At 38.1% G+C, this 26,900-nt stretch overlaps 1 protein-coding gene across 2 annotated transcripts in view; it reads right to left on the minus strand.

Moving 5' to 3' along the window:
- AATF (apoptosis antagonizing transcription factor) overlaps window positions 1-26,900 on the minus strand; it is a 98,658-nt gene that overhangs the window by 35,562 nt on the left and 36,196 nt on the right. For both annotated transcript variants that reach the window (XM_004434829.2, XM_087440857.1), the window contains exons 7-8: window positions 26,380-26,544; window positions 24,904-24,987 (exon numbers count right to left, since the gene is read on the minus strand). In XM_004434829.2, coding sequence (XP_004434886.1) covers window positions 24,904-24,987; window positions 26,380-26,544 — 249 coding nt within the window. The remainder of the gene's footprint in view (window positions 1-24,903; window positions 24,988-26,379; window positions 26,545-26,900) is intronic.

Raw genomic sequence — 26,900 nt, forward strand, 5'->3', positions numbered from 1 at the left:
GCACTGCTACTCTGTGAACACCTGCCCTTAAGGCTAAGCAAAAATGGGCTTCTGGTTCCTAGTCAATGTTCTGTCAAAAGCAAGGTTGGGAGGGAGAAGTGGGAGAGGTTAATAAGAAAAGAAAAAAAAAAAAAACAAACCACAGAAAAAGAAGAGAAAGCAAATAATAAAAAGGAAGGAAAATAATGGAATGGCTGCGTCTCAGTGCCCTTACATCGTTCCAGCCCCATAAGAGATTTTTTACAACAACTGTTCCTGTTTTCCTAATTGTCTCTGATCCCTGGAGACTGGGAGCGTCATGGCCACGGGGAGCAAGTGCTCATGGAAGGCTGCCCCAGCACAAGAGGCTGACCCTCTGAAGAAAGCCCCATGCGCCCTTCCCAAAGGCTGGAAGCCGGAGCCGCACACCTGCAGCCCATCTCTTCCACTTGCAGTGGCCTCTGCATTCAAACACCAAGTTGCTGTGGCACTGACTTGCAAGTGCTCTGTGTACTTGACATATTCTCGGTTGCATTTCCACTGCCCAAGTGCCTTGCACAGCTATTCTTAGTCACTCATGATTAGGACAATGGTTTTATTAGTGTATCTGGCCAAGTCTAGTTTATTCAGTCCAATGTTTCAGAAGATCCTGTTGTGTACAAGGTAAGAATAAAAAAGTAGCAAGAAAATACAAATAAACAAACTAGTCCCATGGTGACCGCTATTTCCTACAGCTATCACTATCACTGGGGTCAAATTTAATTAGGAAAACTTTCAAAAAATTTGCTGAAAAATGAAGCTTTAGGGATACTGCTCAAGAATTTAATTTTTCTTCTCAGTTCAATTTTTATAGCTTAACTTTACGAACAAACTTTTCCATTAAAATTCAGGTTTCTGTTAGTTATTAGAGTTTTTTATTTCGACAATGATGACACAATACGTTTAATTTTCTATGGGACTCGGAAAATGGAGAGATGTATGAAATATTTTTGTTCCAGTCTGTTATAATTCCTCCAGGGAGAGAGTTAATTCAGAAAGGCTTGATTGTTTCTCTAGTTCTAGGGGAAAATCATAGATAGATGTAGTTAGGTTTCCAGGTCAGCCCACAAAAACCTATTTAACCCATAACAACATATGTGAGGAATAGCACTGATAGCTCTATTCAGCATCTAATCAGCATTTATAATACATTGTCTAGAAAAATGCGTGCCAGAATAAGTTAAAAATGGCAGCTTGAACACATTAGTTTATCTCTTCTCCCTTCTCAACCCCTCTATAAGACAGTAGAGGAATAAAATAAATGTATTAACCCACAAGAAAGAGGAGAAAGGGAGAGCTAATGAGAGCAGATTTTCATAAATTTTTCAAAGACAGTCAGGAGACGGAGGAGTAAAAGGAAGTTATCACCCAAGTGCCCAGGGGGAATAAGGTGAGGGTGGAGCTAATTAGACCCACAAAACCCTGTGAGGACGAGCTCTCAGAGTGGCAGTTACCACGACAAGCGGAGAAGGGGGAGGGAGCAGAACCACCAGGCCTTCTCCATTACCCCACAGCCAAGTGACTAACCCCCTCTACCACCTCCTCTCACGGCAGAACAAGTTTTATTCTCTGGAACAACTGAGCCACAGACGCTCCAGACTGAGGGATATGAGGCAGAGGCTGGATGGCGTACAAGGGAAAGGCGCTATGCTCATCTCTGGGGCCTTCTGCCTCCTCCCCCACCCTATCCAGTAGTCCCTCCCTATCCACGGGGGATACATTCCAGGACCCCCAGTGGATGCCTGAAACTGCGGATAGTACTGAACCCTATGTATACTATGTTTTTTCCTATACATACATACCTAGGACAGAGTTTAATTTATAAGGTACAGGAAGAGATTAACAACAATAACTAATAACAAAATAGAACAATTATAACAATATACTATAATAAAAGTTATGTGAATGTGGTCTCCCTCTCCCTAAATATCTTATTGTGCTGTACTCATTCTTCTTTGCTTGTGATGATATGAGATGATAAAATGTCTATAGGATGAGATGAAGTGAGGTGAATGACATAGGCATTGTCACGTAGTGTTAGGCTACTACTGATCTTCTGATGATACCTCAGAAGGAGGATCATCTGCTTCTGGGCTGTGGATGACTGCAGGTAACTGAAACCATGGAAAACGAAACCGCCGGTAACAGGGGACTACTGCATACAGAACGCTAGCACCCAGATACAAAATTTCCTAGGCAGGAGAGCAGAGGAGTCTTTTCTGGGGAAACAGCAGGGTCAATCCTCCCTCTCTCGAAAAAATAAGATTTCCAAGTTCTGACATTTCAGAGTATTCCCAACCAAGAGGTTAGTTCACAGCATAATTACAGTTAAAGGAGCCAAAAAGCTCTGCTCAGGTTTCAGAGTTACTTTTGAATGCCATACTCTTAAATATGAAGAGACAGTTAAGGATCACCAGCATCTGAGGAAAGCCTCAGACACAGACCAAAACAAACAGAAAAAAGAGGACTCAAGAAAGCAATGCAGAGAAAGAAAAGAAAAGAACTTAGAATGGACACCCTTAGAGAAGTGAAAGACGATATACTTCCATAAGAACAGGATGTTATGAGAAAAGAGTAAAACAAGAAATTAAACACAAAACAGAAAAAAATTTAAATTTCAATAGAAGAACCAGAAGATAAATATACGAAAATCTTTCAGATATAAAACAAAAAGGCAAAAAGATGGCAAATCTTTGCTTATTTGTGAGAGAATGAAAAAATTTAGAGGACAATCCAGAATGTCAAACATTTGACTAACAAAGGCTGGGAGAACTTGATCAAAGAAATAATAACAAAAATTTTCCCAAATTGGAAGGACAGGAATGAGCCTACAAAGATCTAGTACAACGAATGAAAAAAGACCTTTCAAGACACATCATCATGAAATGTGGAACACTAGAAGTAAAGAGAAGATCCTAAATGGTTAGAGAAAAAATAGGTCACATATAAAGAGGGTGACTGCATATCCCAGTTTACCCCAGAGTCCTGGTTTACCCCCGCTGTCCTAGTATTCTTTCAGGCTAGCACCTTATATTTTGACAGTAAATTATATAGTCACCCTACGTATTAAGGAATGAAAATGTAAATGGGATTAGACATCTCAACAGCAATAGCAGATACCAGAGGATAGCAGGGTAATGCCTTCAAAATTCTGAGGAAAATGATTTTCAACCTCAAATTCTATACACAGCCGAAGTATTAACCAAGTATGAGACTTACATAAAGACATTTTCACACATGCAAGGACTCCACAATTTACTTTCCACACACTCTTTCACAGGAAGATGTGCTTCAGTAAAACGAGAGCATATAGCAAGAAAGAGAAAGACATGAGATGTCAGAAAACAGGTCTAACTCAGGAAAGAAGCAAAGGCAAGTCCCAAGACTGACGGCAGAGGCCCAGACAGCAGGCGTTCCAGAAAAGAACTGAGTCCAGGGAGCTCCAGGAGCGAGGTCCCTGGGTAAAAAGGCAGAGGGAGGAGGAAAATGATAGGTTAATTTTATATATTCAAGGCATTTGGTGTATGTGGGGAAACATTAGCAAAAGATACACAGAAAACTAAGCAAATCTTAATTTTTTTATTGAGGTCACACTGGTTTGTAACTTTATAAATTTCAGGTGTACATCATTATATTTAAACTTCTGTACAGACTGCATCATGTTCACCACCAAAAGTCTAGTTTCCATCTAGTTTCCATCTAGTCTAGTCACCGTACAAATGTGCCCCTTTACCCCTTACCCTCTGGTAACCACCAATCTGTTCTCCATATCTATTTATCTTCCACATATGAGTGAAATCATACGGTAACTGTCTTTCTCCCTCTGACATATTTCCCTTAGTATAGGTCCATCCATGTTGTTGCAAATGGCAAGATTTCATCTTTTTTATGGCTAAGTAGTATCCCATTGTATATATCTATACCACATCTTATATATCTATACCACATCTTTATCCATTCATTTGTTGACGGGCACTTAGGTTGCTTTCAAGTCTTGGCTATTGTGAATAAGGCTGCGATGAACATAGGAGTGCATATATCTTTTCAAATTAGCATTTTCCTGTTCTTTGGATAAATACCCAGAAGTGGAATAGCTGGATCATATGGTATTTCTATTTTTAATTTTTTGAGAAATCTCCATACTGTTTTCCATAGTGGCTGCACCAGTTTGCACTCCCACCAGCAGTGGATGAGGGTTCCCTTTTCTCCACATTCTCTCCAACACTTGTTATTTCTTGTCTTTTTAATAACAGCTATTCTGATGGATGTGAGGTGATATCTCATTGTAGTTTTGATTTGCGTTTCCCTGATAATTAGTGATGTTGAACATCTTTTCATGTGCCTGTTGGCCATCTGTAGATCTTCTTTGGAAAAATGTCTGTTCATATCCTCTGCCAATTTTTTTTTTTAATAATTTTATTTATTTATTTTTTTCCCTTCAAAGCCCCAGCAAATAGCTGCATGTCATAGCTGCACATCCTTCTAGTTGCTGTATGTGGGATGCGGCCTCAGCATGGCCGGAGAAGCGGTGCAAAGGTGCGCGCCTGGGATGCGAACCCGGGCTGCCAGCAGCGGAGCGCGCGCACTTAACTGCTAAGTCACGGGGCCGGCCCATGCCAATTTTTTTTTTATTGTGAAATTTTTGTTGTACATTATTGTTTATCAGTCACCATATAAGTGCATCCCTCCACCCCTTGTGCTGACCCCCCACCCCTCTAGCCCCTGGTAACCACCAAACAGTTCTATCTGTCCATGTGTTGGTTTATCTTCCACATATGAGTGAAATCATGCACTGCCTGTCTTTCTCTTTCTGGCTTATTTCACTTAACATAATACCCTCCAGGTCCATCCATGTTGTTGCAAATGGGACAATTTTGTCTTTTTTTATGCCTCTGTCAATTTTTTGATCAGGTTGTTTGTTTTTTTGTTGCTGAGTATGAGTTCTTTATATACTTTGCATATTAACCCCTTACTGGATATATGATTTGCAAATACTTTCTCCAAGTTGGTGGGTTTTTGCAAATCTTTTAAAAACAGGCATTAGCTCAAGCAAAAAACAAATTTGTAAGGAAATGTAAGCATAGTACATTACTTGTGAACAATATTTATTTAGTCATAATATTGTAAACGTGACTTGTTTTCACAAAACTGTGACAGTAAGTACATCAGGAGAATAGAGAACTGAAGTGTGGGGGTAGGGGGTATAGGAGCACTAGGGCCTCACTACCATAATGGGAAGTGAAAAGATGATTTGATAAATGACTAAAATTGACAAATCAACAGTAGTATAAACATATAAACATCCAAATATGCAAGTAATTAGAAAAAAAACTAAAAATATTGGCAGTTTTTACCCTCCAGAAGTTCTCAGCACCATAGTACTTTAACATTTCTTAGGTAATAGAGAACCCAAGAACATCAGTATTTATTTGGCAATGTCCCAAGGACAGAGTACAGATGTTTCTAAAAAATCTTCCCAGTCTGCAAATGCACACTGAGAAATTTTACAATCCCTATAGGGAAAAAAAGGGCAGGAGGATCAAGGATCTACTGATTAAAGCCCTTGGGAATATTTTTGTGTTTCCTAAAATAAAACACAGCAACACACTAGAAAATAATACCAATGACATTTATTTTGATTTGTTGCAGATAATGCCAAGTAACTGTTAGCAGCTTTACTGACAGTGTAATTCACTTACCATACAATTCACCCATTCAAAATGTATATAATTCAGTGTATTTTAGTTAATTCACAGAGTTGTGCAATCATCACCACATTTAATTTTAGAGCGTTTTCATCACCTAAAAGAAACCCCATACCTATTAGCTGTCATCCCCAGCACACGCCAGCCACATCCCCCACAGCCCTAAGCAACCACAGGTCTGTCTTTATGATATGCTCCTTCTGGACCTTTTACATAAATGGGATCATACAATATATGGTCTTTTATGACTAGCTTCTTCCACTCAACATGTTTTCAAGATTTATCTGTTATAGCATGTGCCATTACTTTATTCCTTTTTATGGCTGAATAATATTCCATCGTACAGAAATACTATATTTTGTTTATCCATTCATCCGTTCAGGGACATCTGAGTTGTTTCTACTTTGTGAATATTATGAATAATACTGCTATGGACATTCACTACAAGTTTTTGTGTGGACACATGCTTTCATTTCTCTTGGGTATATACCTGGGAGTAGAATTACCAGGTCATGTAGCAACGCTACATTTAACATTCTGAGGAACTGCCAGACTGTTTTCCAAAGGTAGCTGCACCGCTGTACATGTCCACCAGCAGTGTTTGAGAGGTCCAATTTTTCTACATTCTTTTCAGCACTTGTTATCATCTGACTTTTTAATTATAGCCATCTTAGTGGGTATAAAGTAGTACCTCGTGGTTTTGATTTGCACTTCCCTGATGGCTCATGAGGTTGAGCATCTTCCTGTGCTTACTGGCCATTTGTATATCTTCTTTGGAGAAACGTCTATTCAGATGCTTTGCCCATTCTTTAATTAGGTTGTCTTTTTATTACTGATTTGGAAGAGTTCTTTATATATTCTACATACCAGTCCCTTATTAACTCCCATTCTGTGGGTTGTCTTTTCACTTTCTTGATAGTATTATTTGCAGTAGAAAAGTTTTTAATTTCGATGTAGTCCACTTTTTTCTTTTGTCATTTGTGCTTTTGGTGTTGTATCTAAGAAACCACTGCCTAACCCAAGGTCATGAAGATTTACTCCAAAGTTTTCTTATAAGAGTTTTATAGTTTTAGCTCTTATATTTAGATCTATGATCCATTTTGAGTTAACTTTTGTGTATGGTGTGAGATAGGGGTCCAACTTCATTCTTTTGCCTGTGGATATCCAATTACACGATTTGCAGAAAGACTATTCCTTTCGCCACTGAATTGTTTTGGTACCCTTGTCAAAAAGCCAAGTAATTTTTAAAGCATTTGGTTTTATGGCCATGTATTCCTTGGCTTTCTGAATTTGTGACCCACAGTTATTAATTCCTACTTCTCAGGCTTCCATGATTCATAGCCACAGATGCTTGAGATGGAAAAAAGCTTGGGGCAACTCTCTATTTAGAGAGTTAACTTACTTAGCCTAGCTGAGTCAGGATTTTTCAAACTCCCACCCCAACACATAGAAAGCACGTGAAACAAGTACAGTCAACTCCTCTTACAGATGTTTCAGTCCCTCTCTCATTGAGACAAAAAGCAGACACACAGGCTTAGGTTTATTCTTCCTTCAGCTTCCTCTCTAGCTCCCACAAGAATTCTTAGTGAAAATATATCTATTTCTGCTCTGCCTCCTGCTTTACCATCTATTTTGTTCTCAGCTCTCCAGTCTTTTAAATTATTCCCCAAAGGAGTCACTTGCAATTTTTATATACTATATTTAAAGTATACAAAAAATAAATCCACATATACTATAATTTCAAATAGCTGGGAAGGAATTACTGTACATGCTGATAGTATAAAATTGCCATAAAATGACCCATTCCCCATAGGTAACTATTTTTTCTCTGTTTCCTTCCCACCTGGCCCACTTACTCCTCAACTAACTCTGTACCACCTAATATTTCTGCCTCCATTATTCTACTGAAACAACTCATGCAAAGGTCTCAAGACCTCCACGTCTACTGGATGTCTGTCATGACTCATCCTACTAGATATCTTGAAGCAGCAAGTGACACTGGACCTTCTCACCTTCCTAAAACATTCTTTTCTTGGCATCTTTGAGGCACCTTCCTGGTTTTACTCCATATTCTGCCAGCTCCTCTACCTAAACATTAAATGCTAACATTCCTCAAGACTCAGTTTCAAGCGTTCTTTTCTTCTCACTCCATATGCTTTCCCCAAGAGTTTCATTCTATTCTCAAGGCTTCAATGACCTAAGAGTTATCCCTGGAATTCCTTTTTCCCTACATGCAATATCTAATCTATCTCCAAGTCTTATATATGTGATCCACTAATTCATGAACCTGTTCATTTTTTCCTATCTACACTGCTTATACCCTAGCATAGGCTATTATCATCTTCATTCATTCCATAAACATTGAGTACACTGGGAAAACAATGAAGAATAAAACACACCTGGTCTCATGTGAGTTAGTATAATGATTTCCTTACAGTTACTCTTCCCCTCCTCCACTTTGCCCTCCTCATTATAGTCAGAGTAATATTTTCAAAATGCAAATATGCCAGAGGATAAAATTCTTATTGCAGCCTAAAAGCCCAATACAGTCTGGCCCCTTATCTCCCTCTCCAGCCTAACCTTCTACCTCCGTGCGCCAGTCCCACCAGCGTTCTTTCTGTACCTGAAATGCTCCCAGGCTCACTCCCATCAGGGAGCCCTTTTTTGCACATGCACTGCCTGGAACATGCTTCCCTAACCATTTACCTGCTAACATCCCACCTCCTTCTCTACTCATTTGTTAAATCTCAGCTTAATTATCTCTTTCTCAGGGAAACCTTTCTTAGCTGCACCCCTCCACACACATACACACTATGTCTTTGTTGTGCTTAATTTACATTTTATTAGTGGATTACTTGATTAATGTCTATTTCCTCCACTAGCTGACTGTATGTTTCACAGAGAGCAGAGAGTGTATCTGACTGTGCTCACCATTCTATCCCTTGCACTGGCCCAGTGAAGGAGCTCAATAAATATATTCAGAGAGGGGAAAAAAATTGTTTCTGGGAGTAAATACCAAATTTTTGTTTATTTTATCATACACGCACTCCTCTTCATTGTTTTTAAACAGAAGGAATCATACTATATAATACCCTGACTCTAATCTAGGCTACCACTATCTACGTAAGCAATTGAGGAACCTACTTGTTTTTGTCATTACCATTATCAGCAATTCCTCCTCCCTAAACAATATTCTCCTTCTCACACATCTTACAGAGGGCCTAGAGAACTGGGTGGTTTGTTTTAAGTGGATGAACCCACTCCCTTTTTTTTTTTTACCATCTCAAGAGTACCTGAATTAAAAAAACAAAAACAAAAAATTATTTAATCCAAATGAATGAAAAGATCTTACAACACTTCTCATTCTTTTACCGTTAAAATGATGTATATCTATCCTTTCTCTTGGGTCTCATTTCCCAAAGGAAAAAAGCTGGTTCTTCTCGGGAAAAGAGAGAGAAGAGATCTTCTGTGCTTCCTCTAACCCTGCATACCCTGACCCTTTCTGTAGTATCTTTGAGTTGGTCCTTTTACTGCAAGAAAGGTGTCCTGACATCTTTGTAATAAAGATCTGAATTAATTTCAATATAGTGATTTCTATTTAAATATCTTTTATCTATGAAATAGGTTTGTCCAATCCCAGTCGCAGGTTTCCATCTCCCATTTTCTAAGATCTAATGCTTCTAGATATGAGCTTCAATTACATGAATGCGTGTGCTGCATGCTTCGGTATAACTGTAAATATCTGCCAACGAGTCAGTATAACACCATGACTTCGGAGTCTGACATATCTGAGTTTTGAATTCCAGCAATGCCCCTTACTAGCTACGTAATTTGGGACAAGTTATTCAACCTCTCTGATTCAATTTCCTCATCTATAAAGTGGTAATAATTATACCTCATAAAGTTGATTTGGGATTTTAAAAGATGATAAAAGCAGGGGCCAGCCCCATGGCCTAGGGGTTAAGTTCAGCACACTCTGCTTCGGCTGCCCGGGGTCAGTTCCTGGCGGCCATGTTGTGGCAGCGACCCACATACCAAAAAAAATAGAGGAAGACTGGCACAGATGTTAGTTCAGGGCGAATCTTCCTCAGGAAAAAAAAAAATGATAAAAGTAAAGCACTTGGCAAAATGTAAGTATTCAATAAATAGAAATATTGTCAACATTAGATAATAATACTCATAGATAATCCCAAAACCCCATTTGGGACAAAAAATTCAACACCTTCCATAGCTAAATCCCCACAGCTGCTAACAATGAATAAGTGCAATAATTCAATTTTTCTTTCTACTGATTTTCAACAGTAGATAACAAATAAGATATGGAATGAAGGAAAAGCAGAATGGAAGGAAGAAAATGTAAAAAGCATAGAAAATTCACAAAAATGGTAAGTCAATACTTGAAAAGTATGCTATTATTTGCAGGACTTTTCCAAACTAGATCACAATAAATTGGAGCAAAAGTGATCCTTTCCTTTACCATTTATTCTATTTGAACAACTAACTGCTATTCCCTTTGCATGACCTGCAACTACCCCCACCATCCTCTGATCTCACAATCTCCCCTAGCTGGAAGCCCTCCCCTAGTCTCATCCTATCTAAAATCCTATCTATCCTTCATCGAAAGCCTAGAGCAAAGGCCATCTCCACCTCCCTGCAGCCTTTTCTAATTCCCCCAAACTGTTATTAATTTCTCCCTGTTCTGAATTCTTTAATACCCTCTCACCAAGCATTCTAGTTGTTTATGTTTATGTCATCTCCTTTGCTTGGCTGTAAGTTTCTTGGGGACAGGGTATAGTCTGACTCAAATTCTCACCTCCCATAGAACTCTGCACACTGCCTTGCACACAGTGATTATTCAATAATATTTCTAAAATGAAAGAGTTAAGTAGCAAGCAGTCTTCTAGATCTTGTGATCAAAGATGAAAAGCATCCAACTTCTGCAATGGCAGGTACAATACTGACAATAACAATAGAGGGAAGAAAGGAGGGAAATCAGGATATGTGAATAAAATCTAAGCGCATCTTAATACTGAAGTTACAAATAACCCACCTTTGGTTACTAAAATAAGAAAATGTACAGCTAGAGGCTACCAATGAAAAAGTCAGCCTAAACTCTGCTTCACTGCCTTTGGTCTTTAAGGATTTGATTAGTTTTTCCACTTTCTGATTCAGCATTGTACCTTGCCTCCACTCCAGAGCTAGAGCTAAGGCCTGTGATTTGGAAGGGATGATAAATTCACTCACTGAATTAAAAAACACTGGTTTCTCAGCACAAGTTCTAAAATATTTCAAAGGCCATAGTATTTCACTAGGTTTGGCCATTTGGGTTAAAATTTATTAGTCAAAACAGAAAACTTTCTCATCAGACCCCATATATTCCATTAGGCATGATATATAGTGTCTCCCAATGTCTAATGATTAACTAGAAGTGTAAGTAAATCTATCAGTATTAGGCCTTGATGTGTGAAGCCAGAGTAAGAATTAGGCAATTCGAATGCTAAAGAACTTCTTTTTCCCATATTGCTTTTCCTTTCTTTTTCCATCAAATAAAAAGAATTTTACAAGGACTAAGTGACTGAATTAAGACATTCTTCCTAACCCATATCAAAGGTAACAATATACAGACAGTGCTATTGTTTAGAATTTCCAACAGTCCCCATTTCCAGTATTCTGCCCTTTGGTCACCAGACAGATATCTTGGTGTGTATCTTCTTTTTTTTTTCCTATCTATAATAAAGGTAGGGAGAGGGGTTATATATCCTTTGAGACACCAGCTCAGTCACTGACTATTTCTGGGCATTCTTTGGCAATGTTTCTTTTAATGGCACCAAACAACATATCATTTGTATTGAAAGAATAAAGAGGAAGTCATTCAGAACTAGAGAAGATTTTACTAAAAAGGATTCACAAGAAAGAAACCGGAAGGGTAGCACTAACTTGAATTCTCTAATTGTGTCCCCTAAGGATTAAATGCCCAGCTGAAATAAACCTCAACCTGTCTTTCCAGCATTGTCCCTCTAGCATTCAGACTCCAGTAATTCTTCAGCCCCACCAGGATCAATACTCCATTGATCCTGCCACCTTTTCAGCACCTCTCCTCCTCTCCTCACATGCTCACTTCCCTCCTTACTCAGGTGGATGCGATTCCACAGTTCATCAGGATAATCACTCCTGGTAGACATCCTCAACTCCCCTGCATGCTGTCCCTGTGTCATAAAGATCCACAATCACTTGGGGATTGATGTATCTTGGTATTCAGAATTTTTAGGATTTTAGGAAGGCAATACAGTATATATACCATAAATGCCCTAGCAGAGTCAGGGGGCAGCACCCCAAAGTCAAACACATTGATATTTCTGCAACAAAATACATGAATATTCCCACTAAGTGGGATAAATAAAGCCTTATAGGTTTACATAGCTTCATGACCATTCAGATCAAATGTTGCCACTATAGTGGTTTGCCAAACTTACCAAAACAAACAAACAAAAAACTATGAGTTTTCAGGGGCCGGCCCCATGGCCTAGTGGTTAAGTTCAGCATGCTCTGCTTCTGCAGCCTGGGTTCAGTTCCCAGGCACGGACCTAGACCACACGTCGGCGGCCATGCTGTGGTGGCAACCCACATACAAAATAGAGGAAGACTGGCACAGATGCTGGCTCAGGGCAAATCTTCCTCAAGCAAAAAGAGGAGGATTGGCAACAAATGTTAGCTCAAGGCGAATCTTCCTCAGCAAAAAACAAAACAAAACTATGAGTTCTCAGAACTTTGTTAATTTCAGAATTGCAGATAAGGGATTATGTACCTGTACTTCCTTGGGAAAACCCCAAACTGTATCAAATCTCAGTACCTGCGTCCATGCCGCTGAACTGACTAGATAAAAAGACAAGATAGAGTGAACTGGTCTCACTCACTTCAAACTCATTACCACTAACCTTATGTGAGTCTTTAGTTCTACCTGACAATTCCACTACAGCTTCCTCATCCACTCACCCCCCGACACTCTCTTAGGTGACTCTGCCACACCTTCTCTTTTCTCAAACCTCCAGCCCCTGCCACATTTTCTCACTCTCAGCTTATTTCATAAAATAAAAGCACTCACATGAGAATTTCCACAAGCCCCTACCCACATCTACCTGCAACTGTACCCATACACTCTGCCTTCTCTCCAATATCTATGGGTGAACTGTCCATCAGACCAACCCCTCTCTACTTGTACACTCACCAGCAATTCTCTCCTCCTCCCTGAAATATCCATTTTCCCCTCTCTCCTGTATCATTTCCACTAGCATACATAGTACATCTCCTATCTTAAAACAAAAAACTCTCTTCCGATCCTCCACTTCTTCCAGCTCCTGCCCCGTTTCTCTACTCTCTTTACAGCAAACCTCTTCGAGAACTGTCTATACTCTACTGTCTCTAATTTTTCTCCTTCCATTCTCTCTCTTTTTTTTTTTTTTTTGTGAGGACGATCAGTCCTGAGCTAACATCTGCCAATCATCCTCTTTTTGCTGAGGAAGATTGGCTCTGGGCTAACATCTGTGCCCATCTTCCTCCACTTTATGTGGGATGCCGCCATAGCATGGCCTGACAAGCAGTGCCTCCAGCAGTGGAGCCAGCGCACTTAACTGCTACGCCATGGGGCTGGCCCCCTTCCATTCTCTCCTGAATCCACTCCACCACTCTACCAAAACAGTTTTTGTCAAGGTCACCAGTGACTTCCATGTTGCTAAAACAAATGGTCAACTCTCAGTCCTTATCTTACTTGATCCATCTGTAACATTTAACTAGTAGATCACTCTCTTCTTTAAAAAAAAAAACTTTATTCAGATATAATTCACATACCATTCAATTCACCAATTTAAATGGTACTACTCTGGTTTTGTATATTCACAGAGCTGTGCAACCATCACCACAATCAATATTAGAATATTTTCATCATCCCCCAAAAGAAACCCATTACTCATCAGCTGTTACTCCCCATTTCACCTCCAACACCCCTAGCCCCAGGCAACCACTAATCTACTTTCTGTCTCTATACATGTGCCTATTCTGGACATTTCATATCAAAGGAATCACATAATATGCGGTCTTTTGTGAACAGCTTCTTTCACTTGGCATGTTTTCAAGGTTTATCCATGTTGTAGCAAGTTATCAGTACTTCATTCCTCTTTACAGCTGAATAATACTCTATTATACGGATATACCACATCTTGTTTATCCATTTATCAGTTGAGGGACATTAGGGTTGTTTCCTTTGTGGATATTATGAATAATGCTGTGAATATCCATGTACAAGTTTTTGTGTGGACATATGCTTTCATTTATCTTGGCTATACACCTAAGAGTAGCATTGCTGGGTCATATGGTAACTCTGTGTTTCATGTTCTGAGGAACTGCCAAACTATTTTCCACAGAGGCTGCACCAATTTAGACCCCCAGCAGCAATGTATGAGGGTTATGAATTCTCCATATCCTCCCCAACACTTGTTATCATCTGTCTTTTTGATTATAACCATCCTGGTGGTATAAAGTGGTATCTCACTGTGATTTAGATTTGCGTTTCCCTAAAGACTAATGATGTTGAAATGAACATCTTTTCCTGTGCTTACTGGTCATTTAAATATCTTCTTTGGGGAAACGTTTATTTAGATGTGTTGCCTTTTTTTTATTGGGTTATTTGTCTTTTATTACTAAGTTGTATTGAGTTGTCTTTATATACTCTAGGTACCAGTCCCTTATCAGATACATGATTGCAAATATTTTCTCCCATTTTGTGGGTCTTTTCACTTTCCTGATGGTACCTTTTTTTTTTTTTTTTAAGGCAGTTGAGCATTTCTAATTTTATTTATTTATTTCTTTTTCCCCAAAGCCCCAGTAGATAGTTGTATGTCGTAGTTGCACATCCTTCTAGTTGCTGTATGTGGGACGCGGCCTCAGCAAGGTTGGAGAAGCGGTACGTCGGTGCGTGCCCGGGAGCCGAACCCGGGCCGCCAGCAGTGGAGTGCGCACACTTAACCGCTAAGCCACGGGGCCGGCCCTGATGGTACCTTTTGCAGCACAAAAGTTTTTTATTTCAATAAAGTCCGATTTATGTGTTTTTTCTTTTGTCACTTGTACTTTTGTTGTCATATCTAAGAAACTATTTCCTAACCAAAGGTCATGAAAATTTACTCCTATGTTTTCTTCTAAAAGTTGTATAGTTTTAGCTCTTATATTTAGGTATATGATCTATTTTGAGTTAATTTTTGTGTAGGCGTAAGGGAGGGCTCTAACTTCACTCTTTTGCATTTGGATATCCAGCTGTCATAGCACTATTTGTTGAAAAGACTGTTCTCTTCCCATTGAATTGTCTTGGCCCCCCTGTCGAAAATCAATTGACTATAAATGTTAGGGTTTATTTCTGGACTCTCAACTGTATTCCATTGATCTATTTGCCTAACCTTATACTAATAGTACAATATCTTGATTAGTGTAGTTTTGTACTAAGTTTTGAAATTAGGAAGTATGAGTCCTCCTACTTTGTTCTTTTTCAAGATTGTCTTGGCTATTCTGGGTCCCTTGCATTTCCACATGTATTTTGGGATCAGCTTGTCAATTTCTATAAAAAGGCAGCCAGGATTCTGATAGAGATTGTGCTGAATTTGTAGATCAATTTGGGGAGTACTGTCATCTTAACAATATTAAGTCTTCTAATCTATGAACATGGGATGGCTTTCCATTTATTTGGGTCTTTTTAAATTTCTTCCAGCAATGTTTATAGTTTTCAGCATACAAGTCTCTCACCTTCTTGTTTAAATTTATTCTCAGGTATTTTATTCTTTTGGATGCTACTGTAAATGGAATAGTTTTCTTAATTTCCTTCTCAGATTGCTCACTGTTGGTGTATAGAAACACAACTGATTTTTGTGTATTCATCTTGTATCCTGCAAGTCTGCTGAATTAGTTTATTAGATCTAGTAATCTAGATCTAATATTTTCGGTGGCTTCTTTGGGATTTTCTATACACAGGATCATGCCATCTGCAAATAAGAGATAGTTTTACTTCTTCCTTCCCAATTTGGATGCCTTTTATTTTCTTTATCTTGTCTACCTGCCCTTTCTAGACTCTCCAGTACAATGTTGAATGTTAATGGCAAGAGCAGACATCCTGGCCTTGTTCCTAATCTTTTTTTTTTTTTTAATAATTTTTATTTATTTATATATTTTTCCCCAAAGCCCCAGTAGATAGTTGTATGTCATAGTTGCACATCCTTCTAGTTGCTGTATGTGGGACACGGCCTCAGCATGGCCGGAGAAGCGGTGCGTGGGTGCGCGCCCGGGATCTGAACCCGGGCCGCCAGCAGCGGAGTGCACGCACTTAACCGCTAAGCCACGGGGCCAGCCCACCTTGTTCCTAATCTTAAGGGAAAGCATTCAGTCTCTCACCATTGACTAGGATGCTACTTGTGGGTTTGCATAAATGTTCTTTATCCTGAGTGTTTTTATCATGAAAGGGTATCAAATGTTTTTTCTGCTTCTACTGAGATGATCATGTGGTTTTTTTCCTTATTCTATCAATATAGTGTGTTACATTAACTGATTTTTGTTGTTAAAACCAACCTCGTGTTCCTGGGCTAAATCTTACCACCTGGTCATAGTGTATAATTTTTTTTACATGTTGCTGGATTGAGTTTGCTTATAGTTTGTTGACTTTTGCATCAATAGTCATAAGAGATATTGGTCTGTAATTTTCTTTCCTTGTGATGTTTCTGCCTGGTTTTGGTATCAGGATGATACTGGAGTCCTCCTTCTTGAAAGACTTTTACACGGGACCTGGGAAATCAATCTTTCTTTACTCTCTCTTACCTCACTGGTTGCTCCTTTTCAATCATCTCTGCTAATTCCTCCTTATCTCCCCAACCTCTAAATGTTTGAATGTCCTAGGACTTTGAATCTCTTCTCTTTTTCTCTCCACCCTCATTCCCTAGGTGATCTCATCCAGTCTGACAGTACTGAAGACAATCCACGTGCTGATGGCTCTCAGAGTCATACCTTCAGCCCAGACCTTCCCACGAACTCCAAAATTATATACAACTACTTCTTCAACAACTCCATATGAACGTTCCAAAGGTATCTTAAACTTACTATAACCAATTTGGAATCAAAATAATTAAAGCCAACACAGGTCCATGGGGCAAAAAAAAAGCTTAATGTAAACAAAATCAAGTTCCTGATTTCTCCTCCAAACCAGCTTCCCTCACTCTTTTTCCCCATCTCAGTAAATAGCAACTCATCCTTCCAAATGCTCAGACTAAAAACCTTCAAGTCGTCTTGGACTCCTCTCTTTCCATACCCCACATGCAATCCATCAGCAAATCCTGTCAGTTCAACTTTCAAGATTCAGAATCCAACCACTTCTCAGCACTCCCTCCAAACAACCCTAGTCTCAGCTACCACCATCTCTTGCCTGGATTATCACTAGAGTCTCCTAACTGGTTTCCTCTTTGCCACCTTGCTTCCCTATAGTTTATTCTAATGAAGCCATCAAAGTGATTCTTTTAAAATGTGAGCCCAATCATGTTACTCCTCTGTTCAAAACCCTCTAGTAGTTTCCCATCTCAGTCATAGTAAATGCCAGTCTTACAGTGGCCTACAAGGTCCTCCAGGATCTGGCCTCCTATGACCTCTCTGCCTCTCTCCTATCATACTCTTTCTTGCCTACTCCACCTCCGTGACACTGGCCTCCTTGATTTTCCTAGAACAGACTAGCCTCTGCTGTGCCTCAGAGACTTTGTACTTGCCATTCCCTTTGTCCCCAACACTCTTCCCCCAGATACCTGCATGGCTCTGTTGTTCTCTTCCTTCAAGTCTCTGCTCAAATATCACCTTATCCCCCGAATGTGCCATATAAAAATAGTAACCATTCCATCCCTACCCTAGTATGTCCTTTACCCATACCCAGTTTTATCATTTTCTATTGCAGGGTCACAATATACTTCCCCACTTCATCCTACCTCTCAGCTAGAATGAATGCTCATGAGGGTAGAACTTTGCTTTGTTCTAGCCCCTAAGAGAGCTCCAACAGAACTTTCTGTGACGACAGAAATGTTCTATATTTCCACCGTCCAATACAGTAGCCACTGGCACATGTGGCTACTTAGTATTTGAAATGTGGCTAGTATGACTGAGAAACTGAATTTTTAACTTTATTTTTAATCAATAAAAATTAAAATTTAAATAGTTACATGTGGATAGTGTCTACTGCATTAGCACAGCGTAGAACAGCAGTTACTCAATAAATACAGTCATGAGTTGCTTAATGACAGAAATACATTCTGGGAAATGCGTTGTTAGGTGATTTCGTCATTGTGCAAACATCATAGAATGTATTACACAAACCTAGATGGTATAGCCTACTACACACCTAGGCTATACGGTACTAATCTTATGGGACCACTGTCGTATATGTGGTCCATTGTTAACCAAAATCATATTATGCAGCACGTGACAGTAGTAGGTACTCAAATATTTGCTGAATGAATGAATGGAAGGATGAAAGAAATCTGAAGGCTTTTCTTCTCCTTAACTTTTTATTATAGAAAATTGCAGAAATACACAGAAGTAGGCGATAGCAAAATGAACCCTCAAATAATCATCACCAACCTGAAGGCTCTTCTAACTTGAGATAAGTTTCAGTGGATACTGGCACCTCAATCTGGCTTCTAACAATGACTCTATTCTTGGAAAATAGGGAATTTATACTATCCAGAGTTTTTCTCCCAGCATCTCTTAGGGCCTTTTATAGGTTATAGAGAAATGACTTTAGGAATTAGACCAGGTGTATGTTGAAGGAAAAACCAGTATGCTAACGAATGCTTGAGGCATATCTATGATAAGGCAACAGTAGAGAACTACACCTATGTTTTTATATCAAGGAACTCATTGCTCTCTTTCACCATTTATTTTCTCTATTTAAATTTTAATAAAGTCATATTCTTTAAGAGGAGCTATGTGACTATACGAAATTGAGAACCTTACTCTTGTTAGACGACAAATTTCTTGGGCAGGGGTTTTGTCGTAACAGACTTTATAAACCTAGCATCTGGTATAATACATGTTAATTGAATGAAGTTCATAACTGCACAAAAGTGATACATGTGAATTGTCAGAGTGCAAAGAAATACAGTGGATCTCCAATTTCCTAAACAGATATAAATCTGAAAAGGAAACTCTCAAATGGATTTTTAAACATGTCAGGTCAAAATGCATTATAATATGCTGGAAAGAAAATCAAACTGGGAGCAAGAACACTTGGGTTTCAATGTCCTAACTCACTAAGTGAGGTGATTCTATACTAGTCATTTACTTCCTCTAGGCTCCAGTTTGCAAAAAGACAGTTTGGACTTAACAATCTTCAAAGATGCTATCTAACTTTAAAGCAATTATGTTCTATTCTAGATCCACAATACAAATACATTTTTAAAGATGCTTATTAACTTCTCATTTCTGTGCTAACTCACTGTCCCCATAATTTACTTTACAGAAACTATACATTGAATATGATTTAATAAGAAGACATCATGCCTACTTTAGTGAACTGGTATTGTTCTCCATTTCTTGAGGAGTGCCAAATTCTTCACTAGGGGCTACTAAAATACTGCTGGAGTCCTGTGTTTAATTTACACTCAGCCAGCTGACATTGTGCTTATTAGTACAGAAAAGGCAATTTTGGCCACATATTTGCCTAGTAAACTCCCAAGGTACTACTTGTGTTTGAAAAAGTTTCTTCAATAGTTCTAAGCCAATTCCTACCTCTTTCTTAGCTGGCTCCATAAAATTTACTGTTTTAGGCTTTGTTGTGAGGTTTTACCTTTGTTTAAAGGAAGTAGTAGTACTGAAGTCATGCTCTGATGTTTTTTAAAGCAAGGAAACTGAAAGAAACGAGAGCCAGTGGTGGGTACCTTTCCTTGACGCTGCTGTTTGATGAAATTTCTGGACCTTGCATTTAAAATGTGGCTTTTGGCCCCCTGTTCTGTGCAGCCTCCACAATAGTGAGCCCACACTAGCGATCAAATGCCAATATTGATGCCATATTTGGGTCTAAACATTGACAGATAGACAATGGCAGCACAGAAACTAGAATGTATCTCAAATACAATTCTTACACATGGTACATACAATAATCTCGTAATGATTAAAACTGGGGTTTAACTGAACATTGGTATTTAGTTTGGGGTTTGTTTTTTTTTTTAAACACCTTTACTATGCCTCAAGAAATATGATTCTCTACTTTTCTTTAACCATAATTTCAATTTTCAAATTTACATACTTCATATATATGTCCTCTCTAAAATCACCATACAGGTCTATGCGAATGAAATAAATTTTACCCAACTTTTAAGAAACACTATCCACATCTCAAATAACAGCAACATTTTAAAGCAAAACTAAAACAAAATACTGCTCTGAACAGTAGGTATGTGTTTTCCAACAACTAATTAAAAGGAGCAGGTTCAAATCAAAACATATTTAAAACATACTATTAACCATCAACTGAACCACTGGAAAGATACATGCCAACAGTAAGAATATTGTATTGCCATTGTATTGTATTGCCATTAAGCATAGCAATGGCTTCAGATATCTCTTATCTACACTAAGATCTAAATGCATGCAAGTAAAGCCACCACATAACTGTCCGTATTAATCACTCACCAATTTAATTAAGGTAAACCATCTTGTCAGAAAGCTTGCCTCTTCTCTATTTCTTAACATTATTGACTTTTAATAGTTCATCACATTAGTAATTACTTGTTTATGGCATTATCAAATGTCTTGGATACAAAATCCAGCATGTGGCAAGGTCAGTTATAGACACGTCCTGATGGCAAATGAAAGGAGAAACTTAACCCATCAAAGTGTCACCCAAAGAGCAAAACCTATTATGCCCTTCTCTAGACACTCCTGGTTAAATTCAAAGTGACAGGACAAACCAGATCAAAACTAAACAGAGCTAGAAGCAACATACAAAATCCTAATGAACCCTTAGAAATCCAGGTATTGATCTGTCAATATCTAAGCTCAATTAGTCCTTTCAGAACAAAATACCTCATGAGGTGACAAGAAACTAGTTTGAGGTCTGGGATATGAAAAGAATAGAACCAGTCACTTTATATAGCTCATTGCTAAGTGTAGTCATATCTCAATATGGAGATCTTGTGAGAATTAAATAAAGATGTGTGTCTAGTACCTATCTACTTAGCCCCAGGGCTGGCACATAACTAGCGTTCAGTTCAGTAAATGTTAGTCCTTCCTCAATTCTTTAAGAACTCAGGCTTATCAAGTCAAAGATCAACTGATGGTTTAAAAAAAGCAAAACAAAACAAAAGAAAAACCTTAAATGGTGATATAGACAACACATCTTAAAAGAACTTAATGTTAAAAAGTAGCAAATAGGATTATGAAAATGAAAAATAGATACTGAAAACATTTCTGAATGGCTCATCCTTCATGGTCATTTACAACCTTCATGTTTTGTGAAATTGTCTTTAGGGATGAGGTTTGACAAGAAATTGGCCAAATGCAAACTAATTCTATTTGGGAATAAAACTCTGCAATGCTTATAGCAGGTGAACAGTTTCCCTCACAAAATCTTCACCACTGGGTATACTTCAAGCTTTCAGCAATTCCAGTTTCCAAACAAACCAGTAACATAACTATAAAGCTAATTTTTTCATTAGAACTGTTAAGAAACAGGAGTTCAATAAATCATTTGCCTTCTAAGGAAAAAAAAATTATTTTTTTTTTTTTAAAGATTTTTATTTATTTTTTGCCCCCAAAGCCCCAGTAGATAGTTGTATGTCACAGCTGCACACCCTTCTAGTTGCTTTATGTGGGACTCGGCCTCAGGATGGACAGAGAAGTGGTGCCTCGATGCGCACCCGGGATCCGAACCCGGGCCGCCAGCATCGCAGCGCGCGCACTTAACGACCAAGCCACAGGGCCGGCCCAAAAAATTATTTTCTAACATACATTATATTTCTTCTGGTCCTAAGAAAATGAGGCTTATTTATTTACAAACTGAAAATTGTAATACTATAGTGAAGTCTTTGTATGGCTCAAGAATGAAATATTTAAGAAATAAAGGTATGGAAAGAACAGGACTTTGTCTAAGAAGTCTTGAGATCAAGCACTAGTGTTGCCATTTACTATATGACTCTTAGGAAGTTACTTAACTTCTCAGGGATTGTTTCTTGTAAGGTTTTTTTCATCCTAAAAACGATATGATTACTTATGGTGTCTGATATTCTTCAGTGCCTCTCTCTCTGTATGTATATGTATATATACACACACATACATACATATATACATATACATCCTTTATTAAATAATAGAGACATTTTTAAAGTCGTAGTAACTTAAGGCCCATTATGAAACAAAGAGAGTGTGTGTGTGTTGGTTGCTCTGACCCTGAACATCATTCTCAGTAGTCAGGACATTTTCATAGCCTTGTGACACCTGAATTAACCAAGTAAGCCTTTAAACCCTTACAATGAAACATTAAAATTCAGTGTGGCTATAATCTCCTCCTTACAAAACACAGACCCAAAGAGTATGGCTTTAAGTATGGTTTAAAAAAAAAAAAGGTGAAATGTATTATATTCACCACCCAGCTCTTCCATATGACCACATTAAAAAAACAAACAAAAACTCACGGGCCCATTGTAATACACTGTACCACTTCTGAATGAAACACTTAGCTCAGGCTTACTACCCTGACAAATAAAGGAAAGCACTTTATGAAGCCAATTTAATTGGGAGGTGACAGAAAACATACAGCCATTTTCTTTAGCCTTATCATGGAATTGGCTTCAGCTCCAATCTCTGGCAAATCCCACTCAACAGAAGAAATTAACCAGGTCAGCAGAACAGGTGCTACGTTGTATCTGTCAAGGGCCTGGCATCGCCACAATTACTTGCACACAATGAAGCAGTAATCTTTACAGATCATCTCTCCCAAGAAGCATACTGGGGACCAAGAGGAAAACTGAAGGGAGGCGGGGGAAAGTGGGAAGAAGACGAGGAATAGGAGGCAAAGAGAAAAGGCAAGAAAAGAAAATGAATGTGCAGCTGCCTTCCAGCTCAGCAGATGTCGGGATGTGATGTACGAGGCTAGGATAAGCTGTCGTAGCCTGCTGCCAAAGAGTGGTAAGTGATTAAAGCCTGCACAGTTCTAAGCACCATATTTAGAATCTGCGGGGTTTCAAGACTCGCACCCATTCCTTGCTGTGCTGCCAGATGTTGGCAACTGGTCCAGTTCCTACTGACTGTGCATGGATGGCAGCAGTTGGTACAGCAGCAAAGCAATCTGGAATTCTTCCGGAGATGCTGTACATTAACAAGTGTCACCCATCATTCACCTTTACAGAAGGCTGAAACAACTCCAATTTGCTGCCACTTCCCCCTTGGGAAACAGCCAAGATAAAGTTGCGCCTGGCAGCCCCATTTGTTTCACTCAGGTGTTTCAGCTGCCTTGCTGACCTCTATTAGTTTAAGTTTTAATTTAGATTAACCCCAGCACCCCAATTAACCAGCAAGGGGAAAAGCTAAGATGTGACTAGCCATAACTCTGAAATCAGAATTTATCGAAGTTAAAATTATTAATTGGGATGAAGGGCCAATCAAGCAATGCTATTTCTTTTTAAACAGACCTCCAGGCCAAAAAAAAAAAAATAATAATCTTTTAGACTAAGGATTGCCAGTGGAAGCAACTTCTCCCCAGTAATTTCAGTTTATTTTATTAAGGCTATTTAATTTATGATGCACTTTCCATCGAACAATGTACATTTCAATTAATAAAGACTGAAACATTTTTGATTGTCTCCCATGATCTCACACAATTATATAACATTAATATCCCATATCAGGTACTTCCTTAGACACTCTAGAACAAAATAGAGTTCCCAACTCTTCTGACAAATGGATATAATAAGAGAAGAAAAGGAAAAAAGAATCAGGACCTCTGACTAGGAATACCTGAGGCCACACCAATCCTCTTTCCTATACCCTCTCACTGTTACTTTTAAGACTTACGGCAATAATTTTATTGAACGTTATAGAGTGAATAGAAATATTAATAGAAAGTCTCTTTCTTTTTTTAGGGCAAAGCCTATAGAGGTATCCCCTATATAGAATCACTTGTACTCCTGGCTTCACAGTGTAATTTTCCTAAGTTCCTTCCTTCATATTCCATATACATAATATAGCTGTCATGGCTAAACCTTCACAAGCAGTCGCAAATTCTTTACCAAAAGTTAACACACTAAAAATTCAGCAGAGATAAAAAATTATCTTGATAAATAATGGCTCAACAAAAACTGGTATATCACTGCTGAACAGCACCCTCGATTCTCCAGAGCTAGAAAGGGTACATCCTAAAGTACATTTCATTAAGTATGACTTATCAGGAGACCCAGGATTACAGGAAATTATTTTAGTTCTTTAGAATAGCCCAAATGTTTAGTCTACCTTAACAGTCACCTGAATCATTAAAAAGAGCAGCATGCCAGCAGATAATAATGTCAGGGAAAGAAGTGGGGGATGTTTTGTGAAGAGATATTGAGAACTGGGCCATATTTCAACTTCTACCAATTCTTTCTGTCTTCAAAGCACTACACTATTATTATAATCAACAGTAGCAGACAATCAGACATACTTAACTGATTTGAACAGGCACAAAAAAACATTAAAGACAAGAGACTTAATAGGTAATAGAACTAGAAGTGCAATTCAAGAACTCTGGGATCCCAGTCCTTGAGCTCCATATCCCAATCTTATAGTAATAGGACAAGAAACCAAATAACTAACAAAAAGTCCTCCATTAACATCATCAAAAATGGCTGAGAAAGAATAAACCACCTGACACAAAGAAGTCGAAACTGTTTCACAGATAATTTACACTCTGTAGCAACTAACAAAGTAGCCACGGGCTGTTTTCATTTCAAAAGGAAAAATATAAGACAGAAGAAAAGCAACAGATGCAGAACTACACAGTAAGGCAATTGTGAACACAGGAGTTCTAACTCCCTGTCTGACTCTATCCTCCTTCCAAATTAAGCTACCTTCTGGTCAGAGAATTCTATTAGCTGTTTTAAAATGCTAAAGCCTAATTCGTAACAAAAGAGTGTAAAAATCACACCTGGTGGTAAAAGTCATCATCATCAAAGATTTCTTCATCCAAGTCCTTCAGGTGGGCATTGGCAGGGGCTTCAGGAAGGATCTCCTATATCAAGGGAGAAGAAAGGAATGAGTGAACCCAATGGGGTTATCAAAGTAATGTAGCTACTATAAATAATGTGTATAACAGTCAAAGCACTGTTTTCCTTAAGACATAAAGAGCTCTCAAAATCAAAGAACAAAAATAGTCCAATCAAAAAATGGGCAAAAACATTAACAGGCACTTGACAGAAAAAGAACCACAAACAGTCAGTAATCATATGAAAATACGTTTAACCTCATTCTAATTAAATACATGCAAATTAAAATTAGAAGACATCATTTTTCACCTCTAATATTGGCAACACTCAGTATTGGAAAACACAGCTGGTGGGACAGGAAATTAATGCAGCCTTTTTGGAGGCAGTTTGGCAACATCTATCAGGATTTAAAATGTGTCTTCTCTTTGATTTAACATTTCCACTTCAAGAAATCTATCCATATGTTCACACAAATACACAAATATAAATGCTCAGGAATACTTCCTGTAGCACTGTTTCTAAAACTGGAGACAACATAAATATCCATTGTTTGAATAAATTATAGTACACATCCATACAATGAAATACTCTGTAGCCAATAGGAAAAATGAGGCAGATCTCTATGTAATGATATGGAAAGGTGTCTAGGATATATTAAATTTAAAAAGTAAGTTGCAAGATTTTATATATAGTTTATATATATATATATATATATAAAAGTAAGTTACAATATTTTATATAGTTATACATACACATACTTATCCATCCTATTTAGACAAAAAAAAAAGAGACAACCATATTTTTATATGTGTTATATGCAAATATATATATATATATATATAGTTATAAGAATAGAAAATACCTGAAAGCTTGTTACAACTATGAAGATTGGTTGAATGTGAGGAGTGGAATTTTCAGACTAAGGGGAATTTTACTTTTCATTTTAAATTCTTCTGAACTTAAAAAAATTATTAAGTACATATTTCTTCCATAAATAAAAGAGTTTCCTTTAAACAAAAAAATTTGACTATTCCAATTTTGGATCCCTTTCTGGAGTATTTAAACATCCAACATAAAGCCTAAAGTACATACTTGCTTCAATACTGACATTTCTAAAGAAGCAGCTTTAAAACTGAATTTAAAAAATTGGATTATGAATGCTTCCATCACCAGACTCATATCAAACTCAAAATTAGAGAAGACTACACACAAGTTAATAGCTCCATTCTTTATAAACTTTCTCCTCCTACATACTCCCAGTTTCTCCACAATCTAGTAAAGTACGTAGTATTTTTTTCCTTTCTTTCACTAACTCCTTATACCAAGAGTAATACCCACAAGTAGGTGATCTGATTCTTCAGTTAATTAGCCTCATAGAAACTGCTCCCCATAATCACCCTACAACACAGAGTTCTTACCGGTTGTCCTGGCAAATTCTCTGGGACAGGCTGTGCTGTCGGTTCAGGTTTGCCGAGAACTCGGTAGACAGAGCGCTTGGTCTGTGTCCTTCGAAGTAATCTTTCTTTGTCCATCAGAATATGATCGATCTGAGTCAAGATTGAGCGTTCAAAGGCACCAAAACCCTGCAACAACATTAACCAGTGTCAGATAATGCAGAAAGTCTGTACTGAAGGCAGCTACATTGGTTTCTCTATCTTTCTGTGTCAGCAGAGAAAAAGACAATTCTCCTTTCAGGAGGGACTTTCTGTTAAAGACTGCATTTGTGAATGGCTGTAATTGTTCTCAGAAAAAAAAAAATTAGTTTTAAGCAGGTCATATTACTTTCCTATACCCAGAGATTAACTTCTGCTCCTTTAATAATAATTGTTTTAAGATCCATTTCTTTAAAGTAATTTGTTATTTCCAACACTTGAATACTTACAAGGCCACAATTTCCAGAATAAAATATTCTTTCTAACATAGTTAAAATCCTAAGTCT

Source organism: Ceratotherium simum, chromosome 16 (assembly GCF_057802395.1).
Source record: "Ceratotherium simum simum isolate JZ-2026a chromosome 16, ASM5780239v1, whole genome shotgun sequence".
Classification (NCBI taxonomy): domain Eukaryota; kingdom Metazoa; phylum Chordata; class Mammalia; order Perissodactyla; family Rhinocerotidae; genus Ceratotherium; species Ceratotherium simum.